Source organism: Aquarana catesbeiana, linkage group LG09 (assembly GCF_042186555.1).
Source record: "Aquarana catesbeiana isolate 2022-GZ linkage group LG09, ASM4218655v1, whole genome shotgun sequence".
NCBI lineage: Eukaryota > Metazoa > Chordata > Amphibia > Anura > Ranidae > Aquarana > Aquarana catesbeiana.
The window spans coordinates 258,711,283-258,733,111 of NC_133332.1; the positions used below are offsets into that span (position 1 = coordinate 258,711,283).

Below are 21,829 nucleotides of genomic sequence, written 5' to 3' on the forward strand. Positions count from 1 at the left end.
AGAATAAAATCAGGTATTCTGCCCTGTCAGACAGGACTGTGCTGTGTGACAGAGCTGGGACAATCTCAGGACTGGGTAGACAAAAAATGCAAATCCTTTGGGAGGTAAAGCAGCTCTCATATATGCATTTCATTTGTGTATTTAGCAGGTTTATAGTATTATTCCGGATATAGCAAAAACGGATTTCTATTGCATGTTGTGCTAGAAAAAAGAGAAGTATTTTAAGGAACCAAAAGGATAAAGTATTAAAAACAAGGTTGTTTTCTTGATTATGAGTCAGCAGACCACTTCCAGGTGCTCTGCTAGGACTGGGTACAGTACACTTGGCGCTAAGCTTTTTTCCCTCTAATTGGGTCTCCAAAGTATTTTCTAGCTCACTAGACACATCTGTGTACACTTGAATTAGCTTAATTGGCTAAACCAGTAGTTATTAAGTGGAAGATTTGATTTAAAAAAATGATCCGTTAAGGATGCTTTACCCAAGAGTGCAACCAATATAGCGACTTACACTATTTCTCATTCTATAAATATAATTTTGATGACAGAAAAGAGCTGTGCACAGTAGGTATGTTAGAAGATCGGGCAGTTGCTGGCTAAAGCTGGAGTTCCACTTTAAAGGAGTATAAGAGCGGCCATTGTTGCTGGAAAATACTAGGTTGTCTGGAATCAGTATCTTCTAAAACAGTGGTCATCAACCCTGTCCTCAGGGCCCACTAACAGGCCAGGTTTTATGTATTACCTTGGGGAGATGCAGACTAGAATACTGCAATTACTGAGCAGCAAATTATATCACCTGTGATGTATTTCAGTTATCTTGCAAACTTGGCCTGTTAGTGGGCCCTGAGGACAGGGTTGATGACCACTGTTCTAAAACACTGATCCAACTAAACATGCAGCAAGTAAGGAGTAAAGATATCAGCATACTTGTTCCAGATCAGTGACTCGTAAAATATTCACTGTATGCCAAAGGGCCAATATGACAGCTAGGCAACTAGTATTTCCAGAAGGAGTGGTTTGTGGACACCTGACCATCACACCTAATTTATAGCCAAACATACGTAGACACACCTTCAAGCAGACTAGGTGTTTCCAGTGAAGGTTACAAGGACATTTTGGACAATTGTGCATCTCCAACCTCATGCTAAGTTTGGTGAAGGCTCTTTACTGTTCCAGCATGCCTGGGCCCCTGTGCACAAAGCCGGCTCCATATAGACATGAGTTCTAGTAGTGAGTGAGTTACAAGAGGATACAAGAGGATATTCATATTTATGATGTTGTTCCTTCCAAAGCATGTAAACCTACGCTTATGCCATCTCTCTAGGGCAATTTGAACATCCAAAGCATAGGTTTCAAGTTTGGGTAAAAAAGTTTAGAGAGTTCATCAGATCTTGCTTCCCAAATATCTACTGTGAGAGGAAGACCATTTTAGTGAGAGGAAGCTGTCATTAAGTCTTTGAATAGTGTAGAACTCCTACAGCTTCTGATAGGTATTTTTGTAATAAGAGTATACTGAATTTTCTAAGCTGTGAAATAAAATTTAGGAAGCAGGTCATCTGAGCTCGCTGCTACTTTGTGGTAACCTGAGTGGGTAGGGAGGCCATGAATATCAGGGGAAATGCATATGGCACTTGGCAGGGATTTCCATTGTAAGGACAAATAAAAGGGGAAGAGTGGGCAGCCTTGCCTGGTGCCACTGGTAAGATTAAAGGCACTGGATAGAATACTTTTCGCTTTGACTGCTCCAGAGCTAGTGGAATAAAACGTTTGGATCCAATTAATCACATTTAGTCCTAATCAAATGTGTGGCAGCTGACCCAGTCAAATGCTTTTTCTGTATCGGTAGATAGCAGAGCAAGAGTCAGTAGGAGCAAGAGTGGAGGTTTAGTTTGGTGGGCATGATAAACTAGGTTGAGGGTTTGGAGGGTATTCCTGTTGGGAAATAAATCTGTCTTGGTCAGCTTGAATAATGCCCCATACACACGATCAGAAATTCAGAAAAAACTTGGATGGTTTTTCCAACGGAATTCCACGCAAGTTTGCCTTGCATACACACGGTCACACAAAAGTTCTCTGAACTTTCGACTGCCAAGAACGCAGTGACATACAACACTACGACGAGCCGAGAAAATGAAGTTCAATGCTTCTGAGCATGCGTGATTTTTTACGCATTCGAATTGCATACAGACTAACGCATTTTCGGATAGGAACTTTTTCCAACCGAAAAATAGAGAACCTGCTCTCAATCTTTTGTTTGCTGGAATTCTGCCAGCAAAAGTCAGATGGAGCATACACAGGGTCGGAATTTCTGACCAAAGCTCACATCCGACTTTTGCTGGCGGAATTTCTGATTGTGTGTACGGGGCATTAAGGCTGACATGTGTGGTAGAACATGGTTTGCAAGGATTTCCATAAACATTTCCAGGTCTAAGTTTAACAATGCAATGGACCAGTAGCTAAAGCAGTTATCAAGGGTCGTACCTTCTATGTGGATCTGACATATTTTCGGAAAGGGTGTTTCTTGGAAGGCGTTTACAACCTAAAATGGAGTTGAATGCTGTGGTAAATATAAGAATGAGGGGTTAAAGGTCTAATAACCAGTCAAAATGAATTCAGAGGGGGGTGGAGCCTGGCTTTGCCTGGTTTCATGGAACAGATAGATTCTACCTGTTAAGAGATTTGTGCTTCTAAGGTTTTGCTCACTGCTGGAGATAGAGAAGGAAGGTCAGAGTTTGTGAAATAAGAGTGGATGGATGGGTGGGGGGCAGTGATGGGAGTAAGTCACACATGTGCAAGTCACAAGCAAGTCTCAAGTCTTAACCTTCAAGTCACAAGCAAGTCCCAAGTTACTGTGGCGAAAAGCAAGCAAGTCAAGTCATTTATTTTGGTCAAGTCACAAATTAAGTCAAAATACTGATCTACCCCGAGGCCGGAACTTGGGGGGAGCTTTCTTTTGTGGGGGGGGGGCAGCTTTTGCCTAGGCCAAGACACAGCACTGGTGGTGCCAAGTCATTGCAAGTCAAATAGCCCAAGTCAAAGTCAAGTCGCAAGTCATTAGTGACAAGTCAAAGTCAAGTCGAGTCATTTATTTAATTTTGTCAAGCAAGTCGCAAGTCCTCAAACAGGTGACTCGAGTCTGACTCGAGTCATGTGACTCGAGTCCCCCACCTCTGGTGGGGGGTATCCATATTCTGTTGATTGTTCAGAGAGTATTAACAACCTTGCCCTTGTGCATTTAAGATTTGATTGCCTCCAAGAGTTTACCTGTATGCTCCTTGTTCCTAGTGCGCATGTCCCTGCATCTGGTCATTGAACTTTAAAGTTACCCATTAAATGGTCATTGAGTTTGTTGTTAAGGGTTTTTAGATTTAGCGGCTATTACTAAAGGTTGTGTCAGAGATTATTCTAGGGCTTTTTTTAAAAGGCGTTTATGGTTTTCCATTTTTAAAACATAATAAACCAAACAAATGCCATCTGAACACGGCAAAGTCAGTAGTGTCAGCTACACAGAGCCCATCAATGGTACAAATCAGGATAATGCATAATAGACCATCTTTAGAATAGTACATCCATTGGCAGAAATAATCCAAGCCATTTGTACAATAAACCTGGGCCAGCCATAGCAGCCAGAAAAAAAACAAAAATATAAAAAACGCAAGGCAACAGAACAGCCACACATGCAACCACCCACTACAACATACACACACACACACACACACACAGTGCTCACTCCAAATCCAAATAAATGGTTCATAACAGACCCATTAAAGAGACAGTTCAGAGGAGGCCAGATCTGCCGCCTGTGAAGCCTTGTTGTCTAGCCATGGTTGCCACACTTTAAATTTTTTAGAACAGGCACACCTCCTGTAAATAAGTTTGTAGAAAGGCAGCGCCTGATTTATCAGACGGCCGACATATGGCAGAGTGGGCAGGGCTGGATACTTCCAATGCAACAGAATCGCTTTTTTGCATAGAAAAATATCAGACGAAACATAATACGATTACAGGTAAGTGGAACATAATTATCTATAAAACCAAGTGGGCAAACTTCTGCAGTTTTGGGAGCTTGCAAACCAAGATGGGTTGTTAGCATGTCAAACAATTCAGCCCAAAAAGGGGACAAGTTTAGACAATACTAAACATATGCAAAGCATTAGCTGAAACTTCCCCATACCTAGGGGCAGCAAGCTTTTTCAGTCAACCCCATACGATTCAGTTTAGCAGGAGTGTAGTGCAATTGGTGAATACATTTAAAATATGCGTTTATCATCCGTGCTAATAACATCTTGTAGGAAAGTTTCCGCAACCTCTTCCCAATCTTTATCTGCAAGATCGGGAAGGTAAGACTGCCATTTCCCCCAAGAGGAGAGGAAGCAAAGGAGTGTGAACCTGCAGGTTGTAAGGCAATTTAAAAAAATATTTTCCAATATAAGGGTCTGCCATAAGATGTTCCAAAGGAGATGTAGTCAAGTCCACTCCCAGCAATCCAAATTGGGCTTGCATGGCATGATGTAGTAGGAGGTACTTGAAAAAGAATTTATTAGAAACACCAGCCTGTTCTTATAGAACATCAAAGGGGATAAAGGTTCCTTCCACATACACATGGAATAAGTAAATAATCCCTTTATCTATCCACCAGGAAGTTAGAGTTGTGCCACAATGGTGCATGCTATACAAAGAGATCTTTACCCCCCCCCATTTCTGAGAACCCTGGAGGTACACTGAAGAGCTAACAGAGTGGTGGAGGGATCAGGAGCATCCGGGTAAATCCAGTTGTACACATAGGTCAACTGGGAGGCTAGTAAGTATTTATAGAAATTAGGGCAAGCTAAGCTGGTAGGTGCTTGGAGGGAGGCCCTAGCAATCCTTGGATGTGATTTGCTCCAAATAAATGAAGATATAAGAGAATCTCTATGTTGAAATAATCACTTTGGGAGAAAAAATTGGGAAGGCTCGCAGAAGATAAAAAAGCTTAGGGAAAAAAAAAAAAAAATTTTACTATATTTTTACGCCCAATGAGATTAAGGGTAAAGATGTCCACACAGGAAATCACTTATCCATATTGGCCATTACTGGGGAAATATTTTATTCTAGGGCATTGATTTAATCAAGGACAAAGTCTAATGGTGGGGGAGAGAGAATCGAACAGTGGGAGCCTAGACAAATCAACGTCCCGCAGATAAAACACTAATGCGTTACCAATTGGATAAGGGGTGGTGTAAAGTTGGTGTCTTCCTGGTCACTGGTAACAAAAAATGATCTAGTCCTTCCTGGTTCACCTCTTAGCTGGGGATCAGAGATTATGATGTTCATTTTCGGGAGAGCCAAGCATCAATCACTGCTGGAAAGCCAGAGATTCCTGAAAATACAATGTTTAACTTGGAAGAGTAGATTTTCAGAGCAAGACATGGATGAGTAATAAAAATCGGGAATGACTGATGATTCCCTTCCCTATACAATATTCGTTCAATAAAACACCCATGTCTTTTCTATGCCTCCCATCTTCTTCAGCACTTCCTGACTCACCCCGGATCTCCTGGGGTTTGTGTTTGGTAACAGGTAACTAGGTGTTGCTGTATTCCTCAGATGAAGGATTGCCGATTGTGTGCCAAGTTAGTGGTTTGTTAGCATGTACATATTTGCAATCATAATTTTTTGCACCAATCTGTCTATGCATGTACACAAGGAATGATATTATCAAACTGCACAGATATGGAAGAGCTTGATAAGAATGTCTTGTAAGTATTAAGAGCGATAACCAGTTTGATTTCTCTGTCTTTGGCCGCTGATCACTAGGAAAGCTGAAGTATCTTCTGTATTGTAAAACGTTCTGAGATATTAAAAGCTTGGCAGCTGTATTATATCATGCCATGGCTTGTTCTGCTATTCACGTTCCTTGGATTTTTTTGTTTTTTTTCTCCCTCCAGTGAGGCCATCCACAATTTACAGAAGGAAGTGACTCAGCTCCGTCACCATCTAGAGAACAGCCTGAACCAATCACCAGCCTGGGGGAAGATGAGCAAGCCAGCCATTGTTCAGTGAGTGAATGGAGTTAAGAGTACAAATATCATCAGTATTAAAAACCCTTGGCATTTTTATTTATTTCAGGTACTTATATAGCGCAGACTCAGCGTTATATATAACATTACATTAATTTTAGTCTCTGTCCTCAAAGAGCTTATAATCTGTGTGCCAAAACTCACGTCTGCTAACCAAGCTTGGGGTGCCATTAACAATTTCTGGCACCATAAGCTCGATGTGCATTTGCAACATTTCTCCGAACTGCGCAGCAAAACATGTGTTTTCTGTCTGTTTTGTTATCTGGAAACACCAAATGTTAATGCACCCTAAGAGGTACCAATGGGAGAGGGGGGACAGCAGTAGGTGCCAATTAGACCTTGTTGCACTGAGACTGACTACCATAGAATAGAATAACATCCCAACAAGAAAAGAGATAAAATTATTGACCTCATCAGTCTACCTCTATTGGCCAATCATAGGATAGCCTGGGAAGATGACCTACCTGTATTACATTAAAAAAAACACACAGTTATACTCCCCTAAACGGAAGCAGCATCGATCTGATGCTGCATCTGCCCCCCTCAGGCACTGCGGTGAGAACTGAGTGATCAAACGCCACTGATCACTCAATTCTCCCCCTCTGCTCTGAGCAGAGAGCTGATGTTCTATCGAGAAATGCCCTCCGTCGAAAAATGCATCGGATGGGTCTGCACATGCACGGTACGCAACGTCACTCCAGCTGATATGTTGATCAGCTGGTGTGACATCAACATGGCGCATGCGCAAATCGTCTGAGGCAGTATACAACAACCTGCTAAGCGCCGAGGGAGAATGTAATTGTCAGATTCTGCCTCACTATTGCAGGGCGGGTTGTGTGTTTTAACCCGCCCTTAGACACAGATAAACCCGCCATTTAACACACTCAAGGCGCCGTGCAACAGACAGAAAGCACGCCGTTCAATACAGCCAAAACCCACCCCACAACAGTCAAGCAGAATCTGACAATTTCATTCTCTCTCGGCGCTTAGCAGATCATCAGATACTGCCTCCAAAGATCTGCGCATGCGCCGTGTTGATGTCACGCCAGCTAAACAACATATCAGCTGGAGTGACGTTGCGTACTGCGCATGCACAGACCCATCGGAGGCATTTTTTCAACGTAGGGCATTTCTCAATAGAACACTGGGACTGTCAGTGGCTTTCTGCTCTCCCCTCCAGCGCTCCAGTGAGGTTGTGGAGGAGGCAAGTGGGGCTGGTGACCAGCTGAGAGACTGAGCCAGGTGCCGGTCCAGGCATCTGTGTGGATTCCGACAACATGGTTGAGATCTTTTCCGAGCCTGGACTGGCTGAGTGACGTCAGCTGACAGCAGGCTTTAGCCCGTTGTCAGCTGAAAACGGGTCACAGGAGTGCAGAACAAACTGCACTCCTGTGATCCTTAGAAGTATAGCCAAAAAAGCTTTGGCCATATTTCTCCTTTTGAGTAGCTAAAGATACTTAAAGGATGAAAAACAATACACACTGTTACTAGACTGTACCGGTCTTCTACCCTAAACTATTCTTACAATTTTAACCTTATTTGCTAACTAGGGTGAAGGGAGGGGAGAACAGATTTAATGATGAAATAAACCCTATTTGTTCTTTGCAGGAAGCAACAGGATGAGGAAGGTCCTCACTTTTCCCCTGGCTTGGAGACACCAATTTACAGACAGAGGGCACCAGTTAATGACTCAAGGGAAGGTAAGTGTCTAAGTGTCTCAGTCAGCTTGTAGACCTGGGTTTCTTTTAAATCTGTTAAACTTTTTTATAAGATGACCCAGAAAAAAAAAAAAAGAAGATGGGGGGGGGGGGGGGACGACACACACACACAGTAATTAACCACTTCAGCCTCGGAAGGATTTGCCCCCTTCCTGATCAGAGCACTTTTTGCGATTCGGCACTGAGACGCTTTAACTGATAATTGCGCGGTCATGCGATGTTGTACCCAAACAAAATTGACGTCCTTTTTTTCCCCACAAATAGAGCTTTCTTTTGGTGGTATTTGAGCACCTCTGCGATTTTTACTATTTGCGCTATAAAGAGAAAAAGAGCGACAATTTAAAAAAAAAAAAAAACGCTATATTTTTTACTTTTTGCTATATATATATCCCCAAAAATATATTAAAAAAAAAAACATTTTCTTCCTCAGTTTAGGCCGATATGTATTCTTCTACATATTTTTGGTAAAAATAAATAAATAATTCGAAATAAGCATATATTGATTGGTCTGCGAAAAATGTAGGCATCTACAAAATGGCGCTGTAGGGGTTAAGTGTGTCCTCGGGAGTGATTCTAACAGTGGGGGGGGGCTGTGTGTGACACGACACTGATCACCGCTGCCGATTACAGGGAGCTGTGATCAGTGACAGTGTCATTAGGCAGAATGGGGAGATGCTTCTTTACATTAGTATCACCCCGTTCTTCCTCACCATGAGATGATTGTGGGTATGCCCGCGGACGAGTCCGCGGGACCCGCGATCATGGTCACAGAGCTCCCGGCGGGCGCGCTCGCCCGCAAGCCGCTTCTTAAAGGGCAACCTAAAGGTACATTAATCTGCCTGTACGTGTACCATTCTGTAGCCATCTATAGTTGTTGGACAGCCTGCACCCCTCCTTCATTAAGAACTCAATGACAGCATGTTGCTTCTGCTTGGAATGCATTTACCCGCAACAAAAAAGGAGAATAGTTACTCTACCATGTGAAATTTGAACAACCCTTGTACATTACCACTTGCCGACTGCTAGAGGGGGGCCACGCTGTGCAGAATAACGTATATATTGATTATATGATTTTTAGATTATATGATTTTGCACTTCCAGGTTTTGAGCGCGAGTGCGCGCCGGTGGCAGCTCGCTCTTGCTGTGTTTTAGAAAGTAAAATTTTTTTTTTTTCAAAATTGACAGTTTTTTTTGTTTATAGCACAAAAAAAAATAATGTGGGGAAAAAAAAAAGGAACATTGGGTACAACGTCGCACAACTGTGCAATTGTCAGTTAAAGTTGCATTACTTTAACTGACAATTGCACAGTCATGCGACGTTGTACCCAAATAAAATGTATGTTTTGGGGGTTTTTTTGCCGTATCGCAAAAAATAGCCTGGTCATGAAGGGGGTAAACCTTCTGGAGGTAAAGTGGTTAACAAAAAAGTTAACCATTTTATGCATTACTTTAGGTACAGCCCTAATACATAATGGAGGAGGGAAGGACCACACATGAAAACCACTGCAGAACATTGCCTAAACAGTGGTATGATACTAGCTAGCTACCAACAGATGCCCTGTAGTGAATTCTGCCTCAAGTGACCTATCCTTTCATGTTCATTATACTTTTTTTTTTTTTGTAAAGCTATATTGCCTTGCTAGTGGAAAATTCCTTGGGTTTGTGTTCATGCCGTGTGCATTTTGTTAGAAAAAACTTTAGCATGTTAAAATGAAAGTCTTCTCCAACCTCCTATCATTGGTCACTTAGGCCATCTATCTCTTGAAGACTAGGTTCTCACTAGCCTGCATGTTGAAACATAGCGTTTTACCATGCAGGCCAGTGCAGCTTTGGCATCATTTTCTATGTGACGTAGCAGTGACTTGTTTTTATCCAGTGTAGAAAAACACAAGTCATTGCACATAATGTGAGCAAGCCCCTAGGAAACCAATTGTAGGATGTGGTAGGCTACTATCCGGCCAGAGCTCAACTTCCTACCATGCACCTAAACAAACTACCTAATAGTATGTGCCACACATGTATGTATGCCCTTAGGCTGGCCATACAATTTTCCTTTAGATTTACCAAAACCATATAATATGAGGTGCAGCCTAAAACACTTTAAATTTGTATGCAATCAGGCAGGCTCTTGCACTACATAGTTGAAGGAAATGTAATAATGTATGGCCAGTTTTAATGACATTTGCCTGTGAGGGAAAATCTACACAAATGTAATTTTTTATGTCAATTTATGTGATTCACAGAACACAGGTGGAGAAACTCTGCGCCACATGACCATGACCCTACTAGCCAAGCTACTCGAGGAGGAAAAGGAATCCAAGGGCCATATACAGGTGAGTCATTAGAACTTATGGTAAAGCTACCATGCAAGAAACATGGTGGCCACCATTGCTGACACTCTTTTGAATGCTAGTTGCCTGGTTAACCCAACTTCTGAGCCACAAATCCCAAACAATGTTTATTTACACCCAGGGTAAAAACTCCATCTCCAAGGCCTCCAAATTTCTCTAGCGATACAAAATAGTGATTGTTTTTATAGCAATTCTGTAGATCTACTCAACCTATACATACACACACATGAATTTTATCCAACTGTATCAGCAAATGCTAAAGCCATCTGCAGAAATCACTGTGTAGCCAGACAGCCCTGGGCCCCCTGCTCCGGGACCTACAGCACAATCGTCAAATAATCTGCAGTTACTATAGTGTTATAGTATACCTTGTTTATACCCTTCATTAATAAGACACTGACACCTGCAAACTCCCCCCATGTTTACTGTCAAATGTCAAAGGTTGTGGCCATTGTTAACATTGTAGTATTATATAGGGACTACCCCCTTCATTGAATTTGACTATTCTCTGCATTAGAAATCATTATAACCCAAGTCTGGGTTTGGCTCTAATATCGCAGAGCCACTGGAACTGGTTCTAGCATATTCAGTATATAGAATACTTACCTGTTCATTCCCCCCCATTACTATGAAAGTAGTGGTTCTTGGCGATTGGCCTAGCTATGTCACATGAGGTCAAGTAGAGAGTCTTCATCCTCTTGTAAGCAGTGACTTAGAGCTTACACAAGGTTTCCTTTTTTCCACTCCCAATGGCTGAATGGAGAAGTGGATGAACAAAGGATAGAGGAGTATGAGCTGGTGGGTAGGGGGAGGATTGAGGCAAACCTGTTACTATGCCATGCATGGGCAAATCACAGGGCTGTTTATACATTCATTCATAACTATGTGGAGCCCCAAAATTTTAATTTCTGTAGTCTGTGGTTACCAGGTCTGGCTCTCAATCTTGGAATATTTGTTCTGCTGCATGGCAAAGCCACCCAAAGAAGTTTATTCATTTCCGTTTGTTGACCTAAAATCATCATTTCTGGAGACAAACTATGGTTACCTGGTCTGGTGCTCAATCTTGGAACTGCTGTTCTGTTGCATGACAAAGCCTCTCAAATTAGTAAATTTATATCTAGTAGTCCTAAACGCATTTCTGTAGTCTAACCATGGTTACCTAGTCTGGCACCCAATCTTGGACTCTTTATTCTACTACATGGCAAAGTTACCAAAAGTTAATTCATTCATATGTGTATGTGTTTTCCTAAAATCAGTCTTCCTGTAGTCCATCTATGGTTCCTTGGTCTGGCACCCAGAGTTAGAGCCATTGTTCTGCTAAATGGCAAAGCCACCAAAAGAAGTTCATTAACCACAGGGCATTTTCACCCCCTTCCTGCCCAGGCCAATTTTCATCGCTGTAACATTTTGAATGACAATTGCGTGGTCATGCAACACTGTACCCATATGAAATTGTTATCATTTTTTTCCCCCGACAAATAGAGTTTACTTTTAGTGGTATTTGATCACCTCTGCGGTTTTTATTTTTTGCACTATAAACAAAAGAGCGACAAGTTTTAAAAAAAAAAAAAAAAAACACAATATTTTTTACTTTTCGCTATAATAAATATCCCATTTTTTTTAAAACTATTTTTTTTCTTAGTTTAGGCCAATATGTATTCTTCTACATATTTTTGGTAAAAAAAATGCAATAAGCGTATATTAACTGGTTTGCGCAAAAGTTATAGCGCTACAAAATAAGGGATAGAGTTATGGCATTTTTATTATTTATTTATTTTTTTTACTAGTAATGGCAACGAGCTGCGATTTTTATTGTGACTTTGACATTGCGGTGGACATATCGGACACTTATGACACTATTTTGGGACCATTCACATTTACACAGCGATCAGTGCTATAAAAATGCACTGATTACGGTATAAATTTCACTGTCAGGGAAGGAGTTAACACTAGGGGGTGATCAAGGGGTTAAATGTGTTACCTAGGGAGTGATTCTTACTGTGGGGGGAGGGGACTGACCTGGGGAGGAGACCGATTGGTGTTCATACTTGTTTACACACAGATCCACGGTCCTGCTCCGTAATGAGCGATCGCAAGTGCCCGGTGGTCATCGCGGCCACCAGGCACGCACATCGGCTCCTCAGTGATGCGGCGGCGCGCTCGCGCCCCCAATACCGCCGGGAAGCTGAGGACGTCCTATGACGCCCGCCCAGGATGTGAGATCCCATCTGCGGACGTCATATGTCTATGGGCGGGTAGGGAAGTGGTTAAAAAGGCTGTTTTTTTTTTTTTTTTAATTAAAAATAACAAGCATGTTATACTTACCTGCTCTGTGCAAAGGAATTGCACAGAGCGGCCCCAATCCCGACGGTCCCCTGCTGGAACTGTCCGCTGCTCCTCTTCTGAATGCCCCCAAATCAAGCTTTGTGCTTTGGGGGCACTGATGCAGGCATGCTCCCGAGCTAGGCTGTGTGCATCCATAGACACAGACAGCATGGCTTGGCCCCATCCCCATCTCACAGGATTTGACAGCAGCAGGAGTCAATGGCTCCTGCCTCTGTGTCCAGACAGGCACAGCTCTGGATCGAAAGAGTAGCCAGCAATATACTTCAGGGCAGGGCTGGGGGGAGCTGATCATAGAAGTTTTTTTTTTTTGTTTTTTTGTTTTTTTTACCTTAATGCAGAGAATGACTGCCTTTAGAACCACTTTAATATCTGTTTGTAGTCCAAACATTATAATATTTGGAGACAAAACTATAGTTACCTGGTCTGGTGCCCAATCTTGGAACCTTTGTTCTGGTATATAGCAAAGCCACACAAAGAAGTTCACGAATATCGATTTGTAGTCCCAAAATCATAATTTCTCTAGTTTGCTATAGTTACCTAGTCTCTGAACTTTTGCTCTGCTGCATTGCAAAGACATTCAGTGTCAGATATGAATATTCCACAGATGGCTTTGTGGTGCACCAAAAGTAAAGATACCAAGACAGGTAACTATACTGTAGCTAGAGATTCCATAAATGGCCACAGAGCAGGTCCTAAAATTTTAGTGTATGGTTACCTTCTCTGGCACCCAGTTTTGGAACCTTTGTTCTACTGAATTGCAAAGCTGCCCAAAGAATTTCCACCTCTGACACATACAAGACATAGCAGTGATGTAAAAAGATCCTTCAGATGGCTTTGTGGTGAAGCAAAGCAAAGATTCAAAGACTGGGTGCCAGACTAGGCAACTATAGTTAGAGATATCAAAAATGGTCCCCGGACTAGTCAAGTATAACCTCTTACACTTCTTTTTTTAACAGACAGGGTCACAATAAAAAAATGTTCTTGCTTCCTTAGGAACACGATACCGGTTTTTAAATCCTGTACCGATTGACATGACTGAACATGTCAGTGTGCCACATTGCCAGAGATGCCAAGAACCCGAAAGAAAGAAGCATGGTATGAGCCACTTAGATACATCTGTATAAATCATGCTTATTTTCTGGATTTCAGTGGCAGATGAAAATGTTTTCATGTACAGTTGACAGAGGAGTTGTTGCTTAAAAGCTTTATGTGTCCATCAGCTGCACCGAGTTCAGGCCGGAAAGAGGACATCCTTCCATTGCAGCTGGGAGGCAATACAATTAAAAATAATAGTAAGGCCTGATTTACACGGGCACTATGGCCCGTACAGCATGAATGAGCCATTTGTTTATGCAGCTAGAACTACCGGGGGCTATGTGCAGGCAGCCTGTGTTACTCTACGGAGATGTAACGACTGTACATCCCAGTTTGACAGGCATGCAGGGGTAGGCGAGTGGCACCAAACAGACTTTGCTGCCGACAGAATCACATTAAAATCTGCAATTCTTCTGCTGTGAATTTTAAAGATGAATTGCTCCATAGTGCCTGCAGCTATAGAAGCTTGTTTTACTTGATGTCCATAACCTGGCTGTAGATTCACTTTGTTCTGCTTGAATCAGAGTAAAAATGGCTGAGCCCTATGGTAGCTCTGGGGAGAGCTGTATTTGGCATCATGCTGCTCTAGGCACATCAGAATGGTATGCATGTAATTATTTTTAGGAAAATCTAATACTAGAAGATGCTATTGGAGGAAGCATGCATGGAGGAAGCACTCTTTATATTTACAGCTAAAATACACCTGTATTTGTGGTGCCCAGGAACCCCAGCTGCTGCCTAATTCTGGCCATTACAATGAATGACAAAATATGCTGTATGCAGATATACGCTGATGCTTGTATTTACTGGCATACACGTATGGGCGTATTTCCCCAAGTGTTTGTAAACTTGGTGTTGCCTCTCTTACCTGGCCACCCAGGGAACCTACTTGAGATATCCATTATGGAAAATCCAGGGACCGGTTAATGTCACCAATATTATCCCTATATGCAGCACTGCAAAGACATATATAATATAATTCAGCTTCATTATTTACCCCCTGTCAAACAAATGCTTACCAATTTACTTTCCAAACAAGACTAGAAAAGATTAACACAAATAATTCTCCAAGACCACCTCAGAGTCCTCAAAGAACTCAGTCAGACCAGACCATTATTCCTAATCTTTGGGAACAGCATACCTACAGGAATTGTACCAGCTGATTGGAGAAAAGCCAATGTGGTACCAATATTCAAAAAAGGGCAGAGACATATTCCTGGAAACTACAGGATAGTCAGCCTAACATCAATAGTAAGTAAATTATTGGAAGGGATAATAAGGGACTATATACAAGAATTTGCTGAAGAAAACAGTATCATTAGTAGTAATCAGCATGGATTTACAAAGGGTCGTTCTTGCCAGATCAATCTGTTAACATGCTACGAGGAAGTGAGCTGCCATCTAGATACCCCTATCTAGATGTGGTGTATCTGGATTTTGCAAAAGCATTAGATACAGTTTCCCATAAATGCTTACACTGAGGTCTGTAGGCATGGACCATAGGGTTTGTTCTTGGATAGAAAACTGGTTACAGGGGTGTGTCCAAAGGGTGGTGATAAATAAATTGTATTGGTCCGGAGTGGCAAGTGGGGTACCCCAAGGCTCTGTCTTGGGACCAATTCTGTTTAACTTATTCATAAATGATATAGAGAATGGGATACATAGCTCAATCGCAGTTTTTGCAGACAACACAAAAATAAGCAGGGCAATAATTTCACATCAGGATATAAAAATTTTATAGAACGACCTGAATAAAATAACAGGGTGGGCAACTACGTGGTAAATGAGGTTTAATGTGGAGAAATGTAAAGTAATGCACATGGGGGGCTAAAAACAAACACAAACTACTCAATAGGGGGAGAACCTCTGGGTGAATCAAGGATGGAGAAAGATCTGGGGGTCCTAGTAGAAGACAGACTGAGCAATAGCATGCAATGTCAAGCTGCAGCTATCTGAGCTGGCAGAATATTAGAATTCAAAAAAAGGATATACTACAGAGATAAAACTATAATCCTGCCACTTTATAAAACTCTGGTTAGGCCACATCTGAAGTATAAAGTCCAGTTCTGGTCACCAGTCCTCAGAAGAGAAGGGCAACAAAATAAATAAGGGGACTGGAGGACCTCAATTACGGCGACAAGCACTAAACTTTTTCTCGCTCGAGAAGGGATGCTTGGGGGGGAACTTGATGTGGCACTCTCTTCCACAATTGGTGGTGGCAGCAGGGGAGTATGGATATTTTAAAAAGACTCTTGGACGTGCATGTTAAAGAACACAACATACAGGGATATGGGAAATAATTATAGACACTGACACACATACACCTACACAGGTTGAACTGGATGGACCATTGTCTTAATTCAACCTTACCTACTATGTAACTATGTATACATGCAGACTTATGTAGTCCCCTGTTCCCAAAAGTGGGGCTATAGTGTAAATTTAGTTTTTGGCTGAGCTGTAAACAGCTCGGATTGATTGTACATAGATTATTGGTTCTGTTCTAAACTTGACTGTGTTGTGCATTTCCCACTGTTGCCAGTAGGTGTCACTGGTACCACAGGACCGTGTGAAAATAACTAGGTTGAGCTGTAATGATTATTCTTTTTCCGGAAACAGCCCAGTAGGAGGTTCCTGCCGCTGTGCATTCTGGGAAGGGGTATTTATTGGCAGATGCCATGTGCTTTAGTCAGTTCTAACCTCGTGGCCCTCCAGGCCTGAGGCTACGTTGCTGCAAGCTTTGCAAGTAGGGCCAGAAGCCTGTCTGGGGCCTACTACTCTTGAGGTGGTCCTTAGGCTGTCTTGCCTGAATGAAAGAAGCCGAGCCAAGCTGAGGAGATCCAGGGGAGGACCCTTGCTGGAGAGAGCCAGGATGAAGGCTGGTGTCTCAGAAGGGCCTGGTGACTCGGTGGGAGGACGCACCTACATCTAAACTACCCTCACAGTACTGCCGGATGGCTTATAGGTTCTGGTACTGTGAAGCTGTTCTACAATACAATCAAGGTAACAAGCTCCTGGCTGCTAAGTTTGTGAGAGAGACTTATCCAGGCATCTACTGGCTGCTAAGTCTGTGAGAGAGGCTTATACAGGCACTTACTGGTTGCTAGGTCTGTGTAAGAGACCTACCCAGGTATTCAAGATCTGCTAGAAGAAAAGCTGTTTTGTCCTTTGATTCAAGGAGTCTGTAAGAGATCTTCTAAAAAGGGTATCTGAAACCTTCCTACAACCTTTCTTAAGTTCTAATTAAAGCATTGAAAAATACCTAAAGTGACTGGCGCCCACATTTGTTCTAACTTCCAATTATAGCCATGGACTCAGTCCTGGGGTGAATGGAAGTCCGCTCCCTGTATCTGAAGGTACACTCTTTGCTCCCACTATAACCAGGGGAGCGCTACACTTATTTTTAAAGTTGAACTAAGCCCCCTTCCTTTACAGCCAAGGAAGCTGCCATCTTAGCCTCTGTTTGATCTACAGTTGCCAAATTGCTGCATATATGATCAATATCAATAGATGGATTAGTACAAAAATTAAGTACACCCTTAGCATCAGAAAAGGTTATTGCTCCATTTAGCAGATATTACTTATTGTAGGCATTTTGTATAACTGTCCATCCCTCTCTGGCACTGACTAAATGAAATGTTTTCTCATGTCCATGCAAAATTCCTTCGTTTGTAAGATGCTTGCCTGAGCTGCCAATTTACCCCTAATTACCCAAATCAGGGCTTTCACAGCAACCAATCACATCATTCCTCTCATTCTCTGACCTGCACTACTTTAAACACTTGAATGCAATTGGTTCTTTTGGGAGCATACCTTTTATATGGGGCTTGTTGAGATTGTAAATTAATGGCAACGGAGTACAAAACACTCTTCAACTTTGTATCTATATTCCTTTTCTTTTTTTAATGATGTATTCCATAATTGTGTTCTCTGCAGTCACCATGAAAACAAAGGAGGAGGAGGAGAGTGTCCCTCCTACACACCCAGCCTGTTCGTTATGTAAGAGGAAGAATGGATCTGATAATACACCAAGAACTGGTGAGTTTATTTTAGGATGTAGGATTACGAATTATTCTAGTGATCAGGAAGAGTGTTTATAAGAGACTGTGTCTGTTCTGGAATGGGGATATTTGTGGATGGGAACTATAGAATTACAAAAAAACACCAAAAAGGATATTTCCTAATTATCTTTAGAGGCTGAATGGAAGTTGGTGAGCAGGGATAAGGGAGTATAAATTACCTAAAAAGGGCGAGCACAACCATAAGTGGGGCTGAGTGGAGGATGACGAGCAGAGGTACGTGGGGAAAAGGGAGAATAATTTATAAGGTTGAGTACTTATGAAAGAGGGGGCTTGTAGGTGGGGTTCAGCATGTGTGGCAGCAATAATTCACACAGTCAGGTGCGATTTAAAACTTGTAGCAACAGTTCACAACAAACCCAACTGGGTCCACTCATGGTTTCCAGCTATGTGAAAGAAGCAAATTCCAGCCAGACTGACAGCGTCTGTTGAGAGGGGGCATAATGTGGCCTAGTCCTCTCATCCCCAATCAGGAAGGTGGCCAGAAGAGATGTGACCCTATATTTTCCCTCCTTGTCAGGAACCTTTCTCCAACGCGAATACTGTCCTAACAGGTGAGGTACCTACCTGTCCCTACTCTATCCACTCACAAATGCGTGCCAAAACTGGGAGCTAGGGCCATAAGTAGGCTCTGCCTGACCCAAAATGGCTGCCAGAGCAACATGGGATGGCAGCTCCCTCAGTAACCCAGCAAGTCCTGGTCCTCATGACTTCCTCTCCAACAAAATTTCTGCAGCGGGAGGGCACCACCTGTCATGAAGAAAGTAGACTGCACCTGCTTACAGCCCAAGTGGAGGTAGATTAGCAGAGGAGAGTAGTGAGCAGGGAGTATAAATTACTTAGAAGTAGAAGTACGTATATAAGAGGGAATGAATGGTGGTCAGTGACCATGGAGTATAAATGACGAAGCAAAAGTACTATTGTAAGCATGGATAAACAAAAGATGGAGCGCTGAGGTGAGCAGGGAACAGGGAGTATAAATCACTTTAAAAAGAGTACAAATGCAAGAGGAAGTGAATGGAGGATGCTGGGTTAGAGGCGCGCACTAAGGACTCATGCACACTGGGCATCAAAAACGTCGCTTTTACAGGCATTTGACTTTTTTCAGTCTCTAAATGCCCCTCTGTGTTTCCAAAACATCACTTGTGCATTCAAGAGAGGAGCATTTAGGTGGAAAAAAAAATGCAGAACGTGTCAAAACACACCTAAATGGTAGGAATGTTTAGCTCTTGAGCGTTCATTCATTCCATTGGCCAGAATAAATGAATATTCTGGCTAATGGAATAAACTCTTAAATGCTTTGACGCACCTGAACAGGCTGAAATGCGTTTGAAAAACTTGGCTTTAGGCACGTTTTGTAAGCTGCGTTTTCCTCTCCTGGACACCTTTGCTCCTGCCCTGTGTACATGAGGCCGAAGTGTGGTGAATGAAGCTTGTCAGGAAAAAGTGGTGAAGAGTGAGTGTAAAAGGCCAAGGAGAATGTGGCTGTGGGGGTTGATATGTGATTTGTGTTGTGAGGGTCAGTGTTCTTTGATGGGGTTAGTGTAAAAGGGCGTTATTGTAGGCTGCCATGGGGAGGTGTTTGTTGAGGATGGGGTAATTTAGGCTATTGTACAGAAGTGATGTGAGAGCGAAGGGGTGATCAGGTTAGCCATGATCAGGGCAGAGTTGACCTCTATTGGGGGAATTAATGGAAATTGCCGTGGAGAGGCCAGCTGTGATTGGGGGATATATGGAAGTGATGGGGGAGGTTAAGGCAGGTTGCCAAAAACTGGAGAACTGGAGAACTATGAATGGGTGAATGTTGTTAGCTAGGCAAAGGCAACCTGTATTCAGAGAAGTCTATTGTGAGAAAAAAAAAACAACGATGGTTACTTACATAACGATGTTTCTACGAAACCTTCCAGGACGGCAACACATGAGAGATGAGAGGCTCCTCCCTACAGGAAACACAATCAATTCACAGCTGTTTAAAAGTCCCCACCTTACCCCTTGTTCCTCAGTTGTAAAGTAATTCTCCCAACCGATTCACAAGGGGTCTTTAGACACTTAGGCACTTACCACCTATTGTATACATTCTCCTCTACCCTTGACAGAATGGGAAGTAGGCCTGCCGTCCTGGAAGGTTTCGTAGAAACACAGTTATCGGTAAGTAACCACCCGTTTTCTCACCTCACCTTCCAGGACGGCAACACAGAGAGAATAATAAAGTAATCCATAGGCCTACCTTAGGGTGGGACCACTGGCTGCCTCCCCTTCATTATGACTGATGAAGGTATCTTCACTGGATCAATAGGCTGATCCCTGCCTTCTCCGCTTCGGATGCAGGATCTATGTGGAGTGCTTTTAAAGATGGAATCAGAAAAACCTGTATGTGGAGTGCTTTTAAAGATGGAATCAGAAAAACCTGTGAAATTAGCAGTAGTAGTAGTAGCAGCATGGTCTGACTGCCTCAACCATCTAGCAATTGTGGCCTAACATACCTGTAACACTTCTTAGGACCACTAAAAAAGGACTCAAAGACTTGCTTTGTGACACACTTTGATCAACAAAGAGGATCTGGCTTAAACACTACTCTGTTCAGAAGAATTATTTAAAAAAGGACTCCCTGAGAAACAGACCTTGCAGGTCCCCTTTAATTATGTATTCCTAGTGATGGGTAAAGGGAAGCCCACTTAAGGGAAAAAGAACAAGGGAAGGTTGTTTCCTGGGCTCACAAGGCTGGACAGGTATGTATCCAAAGCACACCAAACCCAAGACTTCCTTCACATCTGAATGCTGGCATTTCAGCTGTGAAAGTGCTCTATATTCCAAGCCCCCTATACACCTGCACGCAAATGCATTAAAATTACGTGAAAAAGAGCTTGGTAAACACCTGATTGTACCTATTCCGTTAATATCAGGTGCCCACCTGATGTCTGAACCCATAACCCACTCCAACACCATTGGGTGCCTTTTGGTATTAATGAGGGATACATTAAGCAGAACCCTACAACAGGAGTTGAGTTAGGTGTATGGGTCAGATAACTTCTAATACTGCATCTTCAGGTAATACTCATATGAATCAAAGTGCTTACTAAAAAAGGTGATTTTATAACCTTCTTCCAGTGTCAAACAACCCTACCGGGTTACAAGCATGGAAAGCCTCAGGTATGCCTAAATGTAAGGGACTGAATTTTGACCTCTTTAGTTTCTGCAGCCAGAATTCCTGGCCCCTTCCGTGTCCATGGGAAACTAATGTCTGAAATAAAGTGATACATGTATGATTAATATCACAAATATAAATATCATAGGACAACAATGTTGTGCATCTCTGAAGTGCAGCTAGATAGACCATCACAGAAATGAAATGAATTAGAAATGTATCATCGCACAGTGGTCATGCGGATACAGGATAGATTATGTGTGCCACGTCTAATATAAAGTAGTTTGGGAGAACATGAAAGTGTGGGCAGGCACCAAGACTTTATAGGCACAATAAGGATACTTATATCATTAAAAGTCTTATTTTTATTTCAAAAATATTGTACTAAAAACGGGGAAAGACAAAAATTGGATAAAAACTGAATATGATATACATCGTTTACAGAATATGCACTCCATACACAGTAAGCGAGTTGGTATAGAAAAACAACGGAACTACAGGATCAGTAAGAGACAAAAACAACTTATCGATCTATATAGTTACAGTACATATCGTTGAGTTAAACGCTATGTGACGGTGGTAGTCAAATTCTGTATATGCTCATAAGCTCGACATGTTACGCGCCTTGGCGCTTCTTCAGGAGCATGCAATACGACAACTGTAATGAATAATACACTATTATCAGAATTTCCAAAATATTTTTGTATGTGTATAATATAAACATTTCCATGTAAGTCAAAAGATAATATATGGAGGCTGTTTGGGGGGAACACCAGGGGAACATCCGTACTGCAAAAACATCAGGCGGAGAAAGGGCAATGTGGGGACGAATGTAACATGGTACAGATATATAGTATGAAATAAGGAGGGTAGATAAATGTGATATAACCTAATACTAGGTAAGGTGAAAGGGGGAAGGGGGAAGGGAAAAAAGAGAAAAGGGAAAGGGGGAGGAGAAAGGGGGAAGAAAGGGGAAGGGGGAGGGTAAGGGGAAAGGGGGGTAATAAAGAAGGGAAAGCGACAGTAAAAAGAAAGGAAA

General features: G+C 42.3%; 1 protein-coding gene across 2 annotated transcripts in view; it reads left to right on the plus strand.

Annotated features, from left to right (window-relative positions):
- Window positions 1-21,829, plus strand: part of AKNA (AT-hook transcription factor) — a 106,374-nt gene that overhangs the window by 66,288 nt on the left and 18,257 nt on the right. For both annotated transcript variants that reach the window (XM_073600271.1, XM_073600270.1), the window contains exons 16-20: window positions 5,925-6,035; window positions 7,665-7,756; window positions 10,018-10,107; window positions 13,465-13,566; window positions 17,503-17,604. In XM_073600271.1, coding sequence (XP_073456372.1) covers window positions 5,925-6,035; window positions 7,665-7,756; window positions 10,018-10,107; window positions 13,465-13,566; window positions 17,503-17,604 — 497 coding nt within the window. The remainder of the gene's footprint in view (window positions 1-5,924; window positions 6,036-7,664; window positions 7,757-10,017; window positions 10,108-13,464; window positions 13,567-17,502; window positions 17,605-21,829) is intronic.